Raw genomic sequence first — 10328 nt, forward strand, 5'->3', positions numbered from 1 at the left:
GGTGTCAGTAGATTTGTCAAAGACAAGTTGAAAGTGAAAATGTTTTTGCAGGTTGGAATTCAAGTAAAGGTAAGTGGCACGTCTTGGCATTATCCTTGTTTTTGTGAAAAGCACCCTTGAAACCACAGATTCCTGATCTGGACCTGATTGTACTTTACCCTTTCCCTACCCTAAGACCACAGTAAACCAGTAAGGAGCACAGTAAAGTCATGACGGCGCAAAGTATGACAAAACCAATAAACAGAAAACGCCCGAGCTCATTCCCTGGAGAAACACCCGAGGGTAAAAACGAGCATGCTAGGGTTCTGGACGATTTTCTGTTTGCTCGAATAAAATAAGCAGCCTAGTACAGGGTAGTGAATTGTGGCGATGTTATTCTGTTCTTTAAACCTTTTTAATAAATCATTGAACTGATCCTTCACTAAACTGATCCTGAATTAAACCCTTCGCTTAAAAAAATTGCTTCGCTAAATTATTTGCTGAAGCCAATGTCGATCTCCCCTGGGCGAGTAGTACAGTACATACAGTACTGTGATATCAGTCACCCAGTAGTCGCTAAAAACTGTACTGTGATGCCGTTACTAGATGATAATGTTTAGGATGAAAGTGTACAGAAACTGTTTAAAGTTTGTCTAAAGTCTCGTTTGTTTTATTATTACTGGCCCAATAAGGTCCACCCCCCTCCTTTGCAAACTTCCATCTGGCTTGTCCGGTTTTACCGTTGGTATTTGGCAGAACTCAAAAACAATGATTGCTTATAAGCCCAAGTATTTTTGTTTTCACTTTTAATAGAAGCACATTAGACAGTCTGATCCGGAGTCGACGACCAGGATAAGAGCTGAAAAACAATTCAGTAGTGTAGTCAGTACCCAAGGACGCAAAGTTCGTCTGTTGAAGTTTATAACGGAATTCTCGAAAAAACTACCAAAGGTAAGTTTTTTTTTTAATTCGGAAAATCCCTAGTGTTGTATCATCATCACAAGGTAAATATTCACAACAAGCTATGGAGAAGCGGTCTCGTTAGAAAGTCCCGCGTTCGCCTGAAGCGTTTAAACCTGATTTTAATGATAAAAACAGAGTATACATGAAATTAACACCCCATTCCTTCTCTCTGCTCTTATCGTGTTTAATTCCTAATCGCATTTCTGAGGAACCGTTAAATTCCGATTGAATTTAAACAATTGTCCTACGGTATGGTCACAGCACGGAAGCACCTCCTGAAGGTACTATTAGCAGTAGTATGCTATATGCTGTAGTATTAATAACCTGCAATGTCTTGCGCTCATTTAATGATATTGTAGCGCCACGCAATATGATTTATTAGATACTCAAGAAGAGTATCGCATCTTTATACGAGATAAATGGCGCAGCCGACAAGCTCTGTCCTCTGTGACTCCAAAGCGGGACCTGTTTAGTTGGCAACTAGTTACACGAACATAACACGGGCCTGTGGGCCTGAGGCAGGGAGCCGAGACCCCCTACAACCCCCCCAAAAAAATGTTCGTGAAAACAGCGACACCTGCAACTCTTATACCGTAGGAGTCAATGTACAGTAACAGCACCACCGTTAATCACGATTAAGGCCGTCCTGTGGCACCTGGGTCGACCAGAACCTGACCAGAGCCGAGACCTCTGGGACCCCGAATCGCCATGTCGGCCCTTGTTAAAGCTCGGAAAGTTCTGGGCTTTTTTTCAGTGTCGTCGAAGTGGAGGTGAGAGATTCTGCGGTGCAATATTTTAATTTGGGGGGCCACAGTGAAGCTTTTCAAATCGTCTGGGTGTGAAGCCCCGCTCCGCGGGGCGCCCCCAAAAAAGGCAGATTTGTTGACTGTAATTCGATTAGTTTTTCTTAAGAGGTGGCGCCATTTCGACACAGAAAAGAAAACGAAATGAGGAAATCGGAATGGGCTCCAGTACCGAGTAAGTCACATTCGCTTATCAGGAACTGGTCTTCCTTCTACGCTTTTTCGCGCCCTTCAGGATGGGAGCCTTGATGTCAGTCGAAGGCATTTTTTTTTTGCCGCCGGAGCACAATGAATTTACCATTGCGTAATTAATGTAATAATGAATTTTAAGCGAGTTGAAAAACGAGTTTCAACAAGTGCGCTGTTTCCGAGTAATGTTCAGATTAAACTTCTAATTTAGACTTCTATTTTTTTCTTTTGTGTGGGAAAGAAATGAGATAGCCAGGCAACAGATAATGAAAAGCTGATGTTAAAAAAATAACACGCACAACTCGTCGACTGTGGAACAGCTACATTGCTCGCACAGTTTACAGTAAACGGTATGCGTTTCACTCTTCATGTTTCTTTGTCAATTTATTTGCCGGTAACAACGCTGAAATTACAGTTTGTGCTGCACGACAGGTGCTTCACACCCGTTTTCTTTTTTTACCGGTCCACGAAGTCCATTCGCCACATTTATTTTTCTAACCGTTGTAACCAGCGGAAGGTTCTCCGGAGAGCCTGAGCCTACCCTGGCAAGCAAGTCCGTTCACAGGGCACACACAAAACAGAAACGCAAACACACACGCCATTTCCGCCACGTTTTCCTAGAAGCCAGCTGGCCTGCTGGTATGTCTTTGGGCTGTGGGTGGAAACTGGAGCACCCGGGGGAAACCCATGCAGACTTGGGGAGAACATGCAAACATCCGTGCAGACAGTGCTCCAGGAACTGATCCCAGAACTGTAGTTGTGGAGTCCGGTATAGTGCTATATTTACTGGCTGACGTTTTTCTTTAACTATTGAGGAGTCTGCGTTCCCCACAGACGATACAGGACAACCTGTCTCCAGGACAACCTGCTCGTAACTGACAGGGACCCCTGACTTCGGTCCGCAAGAGATCTCTCTGTCCAATCTAATTGAGGAATCAGCTAAACATAATTTTATTTGGTCGCTTTTCTCATTTTCTGAGGCTTCTCTTTTAATGGGCAAAGAAATAACAGAAATGTCTTCTGTCAGAGCAGGGAAATAACAATTGCCTTTATTCTGATCGACTCTTCTTCATACAGTAGAGCACTGATCTTTGACTGCTGGCCTCAGTTCTGCCATTTTAATCTTACTTCAGTCAATGGCTAAGGCATGCTTTTTGTGCTAATCTATCCAATTATTGTGTTTCACTTAAATGAGAACGCAGTTTGAATGAAAACCAAAACACCCTTCGGTCCTCCCAAATGAGTGTTGGCGTTCCAGATGTAAAGAGCTAAGTGCTGTTCGAGAGTTTTCCTGTGTCTCAGGAGGGTTAAAAGGTTGCAAACAAGATTGAACTATTTTTGCCCATCAATCTTGTTTGTTTAAAGAAATATTCAATGTAACTATTGTTGACTTGCTAACTTATTGCTCAAGTATATACAGTGTACCTTCAACAATACCAGGAACCCCCCAGACTTGAACCAGGAACCTTTTGATCTGTAGCCAGATGCATTTCCACTGACCTATACCACTCATGTGCTCATTCTCTTTGCTCTCTTTTTGGTCAGAGGTGATCTCACCTACACTGCTTTCAATTCATTTTGAGTTTAACATTTAAAATTACAGTCATTTGAGTTCTTGGAAAAAAAGATTTCAAGAATGCACGAACACGATCAATCTGAAATTGTCAGCAAGTACAGTACTTTATACATAGTGAGACAAGAAAGTAAAGGAATAAGATGTAAGGGGGCACCCGGATTTGAACCGGGGACCTCTTGATCTGCAGTCAAATGCTCTACCACTGAGCTATACCCCCATACATGCTGCTTTGTCTGACCCAGGGCAGTGTTTGTGTTTCTCTGCAGGCTGAATAAGATGTTCAAAAAGCTGACCAAGGACATTGTGAAGGAGCTGGACCCTCACGGCCACCTGCACCCAGTCCAGAGTGTCTATGAAGCTCAGAAGCTGGAGGTCCTTTCTCTGGTGAAGAAGAAGGTGGAAACCAAGTGGCTCTTTCTGAATGTGAAGAGGTTTACTTTCACTGGAATAAAGCTGGAAAGTCTGCTCTCCCATGGAGACACTGTGGATTTTGATGAGAGAAAAAGATAGAGCGCCTTAGAAAAATACAATTGAGTTATGAATATTTGTTTATTTTAAACTATAATAGAATAGCCCCAGGGCTGAGGCTGTGTACTGTGCATGGCAAGGTAAGGTCTGTCATTGGTACCTGCTGAGACAGTAAGTAGAAAATTAGAAAATGTGAACTCCTTTCCCAAATCCACACTCTTCTGGTCCTGCATGCCCTGCACCTGGGCCCATTGGTGTGGATTTTTCTCATTTGGGCTCTGACATGCTTACCCAGCAGAGTCAGCCATTTTTTTCCCACACATGGAAAATCATAGTTATAGTTATACAGTGAGTGTGTGCCTTTACTGGTTCATCCACTCAAGAGTCCCTTTTCTTGCACTTAATTTTAGAAATATGGCCACATGAAGCCAGGACATACAATAGACAGCAATGCATTTAGCATTATCAAAGACATTGATCCTAATAATCTACCTTGGAAGGCCTGGTTTCTGCTAAGAAGGTTACAAGTTCTGGGGTGTGTGCAAGGGTATGTGTTGGGAATGTCCATCCAGGTTTGGAGTGAATAACCTTGTTTGTCCACCTGTGTGTCTGTGACCCTCTCTCACTCTGTCTTTTCCCTTCAGGAAAGACAACAAACAAACTTGGTTCAGTGAAGATGAAGCAAGAGGGTACTATTGACGTGAAAGCTCCTGTCAGAAGTTCTGTGGTGGATGGAGAGGCGGGGGTGACAGTGGTCAGCCGCAGCTCTGCAGGTTCCACTGCCATGGAGGTGGAAGCGGTCAACATTAATGACCTTCACATGAAGCTAGAGGAGAGGTGAGGAGGACTGGGGACTGGGGGGCGGGGCTTCAGAAACAGGAAGGAAGAGGGGAGAGAGAGGAAGTGTGGACACATTGATTGATGTGCTACTTGAAATTCAACACAGGACTGACTGCTTGACTGCCTGACTGACTAACACCACTGTACTAACCTGAAGAATACAGTGGTCTTGAAACAGGAATCCAAATATGGGTGCAGTTCAGTGAAAGGCAGGCAAAAGGTGAGCAAGCAGAGGTCACAGCCGAGAATTCACAGGGCAAGATCACAGAGGGTGATGCGTAAGGGTAGTCATAGAAACAAGCTGGGTTCAAAGCATGATAGACAGTTCAGGGCATAGTCAAATTAGGTTAAAGCACAAGAGAACACAGACAAAGCACAGGGAGTGATCCAGAGAACAAAGTCAAGCAAGCAAGAGCACTAGCGAGAGAGCGCAGAGACTGAACAAAGACTATGCAAAGGTTACCATGGAGTTTTTTATGTGCTTCTATACTCTTTTACAGGAAGTTCAACACTAATCACTGGCTGATTAAGAAGCCGAAAGACCACAAGTTGTCCAGGTTGTATGTGATCACTGAGATCCTTAAAACTAAGGAACCCATAGACCTGCAGAAGAAATTATGTGGAGATGCTACCCTCAGTTTGAGTTCCAAGAACATATTCACGGTATGAACCTTTATCTCCACACTGCGCTCTTGCCATCTGCTCCTTGTTCAAACACCAGACTATCTGCCACCCTCGATCCCTTACAGTTCCCAAGATTCTCACCATTAACTCTCCCTGCCGCCCTTTCTCCCTCACCTTCTCTCGGACTCCACCCACTAACCTTCATGGCTCCGTGCCCCCCCACAACGTCCCCCCAGCACCCTGGACTCTCTCACGGTGACTCCCCGTCTCCGGCCTCTCAACTCTGAGTCAGACCTAACCCTGGCTGCGTCTGAGCTCAACACCTCATCTTTTCTTAACATTACTTTTCCCTAATGGAGTAAAGTTCCTGCTTGTTCATTCATTTCCCATCCTTGTTCCCCTATAGAAGAGGTGTGCAGCATTTGTATAGGAGAGCCACAGTGTCTAGCCAAGATTCGTATTGTCTGTTAATAACTCCATCAAACCAGTTACTTGCTTATTTAATCACTCATTTTCCAGGGCCAAGGGTTATTTAAATCTGGTTCAAACTTCAACCACTATGGCACCATAGGACTGGGGCTGCAGGCGCCCACTCAACTGTTTGTTCTGGCATTGTGTCTGAAACTTGACCTGTTGACCCGATTCCCTCTGGCTTGTTCTACCTCTCTATCCAGATGAATGCAAAAGCAAAGGGAGATCGTGAAAAGGAGCTGAAAGTGGAGGCAGGAGCCACTCTTGCGTTCAAGATGCTAGAGATCAAGATGGATGACGATGGACTTCTGAGTGAGTGTCTTGTTTACTCCTGGGTGCTTTGGCCAGTAGCCATGCCACCTTCTGTAAAGTTCCCCGCACAGGCAGGGTCTGGCCATCTGAACTGCCCTCTGGGACTGCCTTATGTCACTCTCCTTCCTCCCTTGCTGCTCATCCTCCTCCCTTTGATTTGTTTTACACAAAAGGTTGCAGGAGTATTGAACAAGCTACCCAGCCGTTTTTGGCTCCTTTCATGAAACAGCTGGATGAGATCCTTGTGTCAATTCACTACTAACAGATGGGCCACGTGGGCTGAATGGCCTCTCATTTGTAAACGTTCTTATCTTCGTATCGCTGCAGAGCCGTCACTTCTGTACACTACATTGTACTGCTTTTGTTTCACTCACTGTGGACTAGGTCCTTAGGCTCCTTCTAAAATTGCAATGATTTCTGTGGTTTGTGTTGCCAGTGAGTCTATTATGTTGCATTGTTGCAGTTTGGTTCCTGCTGCTCTGCTGTATTTTTGCAGCACACTGATTTTTCTGTCAAGCCCTTCTGTATCAAGTCTTCCTTGATTAAAAAACGTTGCCTATATAAACAAAATCTCCAGGGACCAGGGGGTAGGCAGGCTTGCAAGGGCCCAGTTGGAGATCGTTCTCATTTACCATCTAATTCAAAGCAAGTTTCCGACAGCTCTTAGTGTGGTCAGGCCCATGGCATAACTCTCCTCCCTTTTATTCCAGGTGAATTTGCTGAGGAAGAAAATGACAGCAGCTTCTTTGATGTTGATGGTACGGTACTCCTCTTTTTCATTCATTCCGGGAGTCCTAAAGAGTCAGTGTCTGTACTGCTTCAGTATCTGTACCACTGGACAGAAATTGTATTGCAACATCTGTTTTGCTGTAGAACATAGAGAATAGTCTTGGTAGGGGTTCTGTTTGCAAACACTGGAATAGTGTTTTCATAAACTAAGTCTCATGGGACAAGCGCTTTCCGTTTGCCCAATTAAATTAATTCAGGTGTAAGTTAATGCCACAAAAACAGAATCCCACATCAGAGAGTTTTTTTTTATCTAACTTAGTGTTATCTCTTGATCTGGGATCATTGCCTGGAGTGTTGCTTAACCTTTTTGTTTCCACATTGATCTTGCAGGAGTGTCTGATATTGCAGCTAATGCTAGTGGTAAGTATTAAAGATATAACATAAAACATTCTTGATGAGACTTTAAAAAGCAAGGAATGCAAAACAGTTTTTTGTATTTTGCAAACAGGGGCTCTGTGTTTTACTATCTATATATACAGTATTAAAAGCATGTTTTGATGATCCATATCTGAATCAAGGTTTGTTAGTGTAACACATATGGTTTGCTAAATTGTAGTTCTTCATCATCAATGATACTGTACCTCTCCCAGTTATTGCACACTTATTTACCTTTGTAGTTGGTAGTTAAGATGTACTACTTAATTATTTCAATTACAGGAGATCAGTGCCTAGAACTGCAACAGCATATTGGGTACAGGGAAACGTAATCTCTTGCTTTGAAAGGATGTTATTCGTTTGAGTCATGAGCTGTGGTTAAGTGCCTGCACATTTGTTAAATTGTGTTCTACAGCAGAAACTTGTCACTGGTAATGGAGCTGAAGTGGCTGCATTTGTAACCTGTCCTCACAGCACTGGGGCTCAGTACTCAAATGCACAGTACTCAAATTTGCTGCCATACATTTTTATTAAATTAACCGTTACAAAAAAACCCTTTTATCAGCACAATCATGACACAATACTGGCTGTTTTTTAGGCTGCTGCTACCCATTCGTTTTTGCTGAAATGACATACAGTACATAGCATTAGCAGGTTGAAGTTCATGCAGAGTCTGAGACAGTGACTTGTGTTATTTGTCCTTCAGATTTCCTTGCAATGAAGCAGCAAGTTGAGAGGGAGTTCCAGGAATTCAGGAATGTGGATAGTAGCTCCAGGAAACATATCTGGAAGCTGCTGTCCCAGACAGTGACATCCGGCCAGGCTCTGTCCACTCTGGATAGCATAGTAGGGGTGATTTTTGGGAATGCGCTGTCTATCTAAGAGCAACAACACTCATGACCCTGACCCACTCGAACAAGGAGTGTGTGTTCCTTGTTTTTTTCCCTGTGTGTATCTGCCCTGTATCAGGCATCCCTTGGGCGTTTCAGCTTCGCAGACTGCCCTGCCTGTAGGATAGCGTTACTCGCTCAAATATTTGTCCACCCTGGAAAGGATAGTGAAGGGGGTTTTTGGGTACTGTACTCTCGGGTGGCAGCAACACTCAAACATATATGGATTCATAGCTGTATAAAGACTACTCAGCCAAGGAGTAGTGTGCCTGCTGTATGTCATGATTCTCTTCAGGCAGTGTCAGTCTGGCAGGCCACCTCACTGGGTAGATAGATACCCAGCTGAAAGAATCAGAGCCACCTGGCTGAAAAACCATTTCAGCTTGCATTTCCAGAATTGCTTTTGATGCTAGAAAGCAAAACACTTTCAATGTTGCTTTGAAAACGGCCTGGCAGGAAGCGTCAGGTTCTGCCCATGAACCGCACCGCACGGGCCAGCCCCCAGCAGGAGCCCAAAACGGACCTGAAGGAACTTGCACACAAACAATCCAGGCTCAAACGTGCAAATATCCTGCTAAAGAAAAACAGAAATAAAAGACCGTACTACAAAGCTTGAGAGGGTCGGGGAAAGCTGAATTATACTGATGCACCAGTGGTGTGTCCTGTCCCATCCAACTCAGATCTTTATTGCTGCTTACACGCCACATGCTCTTGAGTTGCACTGCAGGGAGCTGCAGTAGCCGTGTGCGGAGACACGTGCCTGAGTGTTCCTGTGTGTGTCTGCAGCTGGAGGAGGAGCAGGTGTGCCCAGACGACCCCTCTCCCCTGGACGCTTTATCTGAGGGCGTCAGGTCCCCAGTGAAGGAGCTGCTGTCCTAAGTGGGACTCGACCCTTCTGACCCTGTGAATCCCAGCGAGCTCTGCTCCCCCCTCCGCCTCCTGGTCAGCGCTCTCAGCGGTGAGCATGGCTTACATCATTGCACCACCCCCGGGGCGCAGTGCTGTGTAACTCTTTCTCACAGCACAGATCATGGTATTGTATCTTGTTAACAGAGCTGCCCTCGCAAAGTCTGGGTTTATTTGACATAACTATGTTCAGCTTTGGCAGCTGTGCTGGTCGCTTTTACTGTAAGGACTTACAGAACCTGGTCTGCGTTCAGCCATTCGGAGACGGGGGTGACAGCAGGACTCTGGCAGGGGTTCCAGAGCGCAGGGACTCACTGGGCGCTTGTGTGTTGCAGAGCTGGAAGGCTTCACTGCGGATCTGATCTGTGACCTGACCAGCGAGGCCCGCAAGGAGCAGCTGAAGCTGGTGAGCAAACACTGAGAGGGGCTGAAGGGAACTGGGAGGAACTGGGGGGACTGGGAGGGGCTGACAGGGACTGAAGGAGACATAGAAGAGTCTGCATTGCCCTTGGTAACCTGACCATAATAGTGACTGAGCTCTGTGAGCCTGCAAAAAACACTAATTAAATCCTGGAAATATAGCACATGTGTGTAAACGAAACTGCAGTATATATATATACAGCTAATTACATGTAAATTTTGTCTGTTTTCTCCTATCTGGTGGCTGAAATATCTTTTGAAATTCTTAGAAACGCTGATCACACTGTCATAACAATTCCTCATGTAGACAGAGCATTGAGCAAGTAAACCGGTTCTCTGCATGCAGTGCTCATCTCTAGCAAGGCAAGGTGACCAGGCCCTGGTGTCTCTGCAGGTGCAGTGGCTCGTGGAGCAGGTGTACAGTGGCTCCAGCCTGCCATCGGGCTGGTCTGAGCAGTTTTCCCAGGACAGCCTGCGCTTGGCCAAACAGGTGCTGGGGTCCTGCGGGCTGTGCTTGGACGAAGGGAGGCTGCACCCCAGTCTGGGGACCCCCTCGAACCCCGATGTCGCCCTCCTCTCCTTCTACATCGCCTTGCAAGGCCTGGAGAGCCTGCTGGAGCAGTAACCCCCCTCTCAGAGGCCCAGACACTCAGTGAGCACAAACACACTCTGGTAACACACTGAGGCTGTCCAGTTATAGCCTGTATCCAAGCCGCTTTTCAT

The 10328-nt window shown here is 45.4% G+C and overlaps 1 protein-coding gene, 1 long non-coding RNA gene and 1 other non-coding gene across 6 annotated transcripts; 2 read left to right on the forward strand and 1 right to left on the reverse strand.

Moving 5' to 3' along the window:
- The first annotated feature begins 533 nt into the window (after positions 1-533).
- On the forward strand, positions 534-4108 carry LOC148638720 (uncharacterized). Of its 2 annotated transcripts, none has more exons than XR_015930937.1 (2): positions 534-930; positions 3777-4108. It is a non-coding gene; the product is annotated as an uncharacterized LOC148638720 (long non-coding RNA). The 2 variants fall into 2 exon arrangements; XR_015930936.1 differs by lacking the exon at positions 534-930 and adding an exon at positions 956-1920 and having other exon boundaries at positions 3777-4107.
- On the reverse strand, positions 3656-3727 carry trnac-gca (transfer RNA cysteine (anticodon GCA)). Its single transcript has one exon. It is a non-coding gene; the product is annotated as a tRNA-Cys (tRNA).
- A 495-nt stretch (positions 4109-4603) lies between the features above and the next one.
- Positions 4604-10233, forward strand: LOC148638722 (uncharacterized). Of its 3 annotated transcripts, XR_015931020.1 has the most exons (9): positions 4604-4815; positions 5319-5481; positions 6117-6225; positions 6936-6983; positions 7345-7374; positions 8096-8235; positions 9066-9237; positions 9521-9591; positions 10000-10067. XR_015931020.1 is itself a non-coding variant. In XM_088623273.1 (8 exons), the coding sequence occupies exons 1-7, from the start codon at positions 4655-4657 to the stop codon at positions 9545-9547; spliced, it is 678 nt and encodes a 225-aa protein (XP_088479399.1). In that variant the 5' UTR covers positions 4604-4654; the 3' UTR covers positions 9548-9591; positions 10000-10139. The 3 variants fall into 3 exon arrangements, 2 of the variants coding, with proteins under 2 accessions (XP_088479399.1, XP_088479398.1); XM_088623273.1 differs by lacking the exon at positions 9066-9237 and having other exon boundaries at positions 10000-10139; XM_088623272.1 differs by lacking the exons at positions 8096-8235; positions 9066-9237 and having other exon boundaries at positions 4606-4815; positions 10000-10233.
- The last annotated feature ends 95 nt before the right edge of the window (positions 10234-10328 follow it).

The sequence above is a fragment of the Lepisosteus platostomus genome, chromosome 28 (genome assembly GCF_059453375.1).
Source record: "Lepisosteus platostomus isolate fLepPlt1 chromosome 28, fLepPlt1.hap1, whole genome shotgun sequence".
Classification (NCBI taxonomy): domain Eukaryota; kingdom Metazoa; phylum Chordata; class Actinopteri; order Semionotiformes; family Lepisosteidae; genus Lepisosteus; species Lepisosteus platostomus.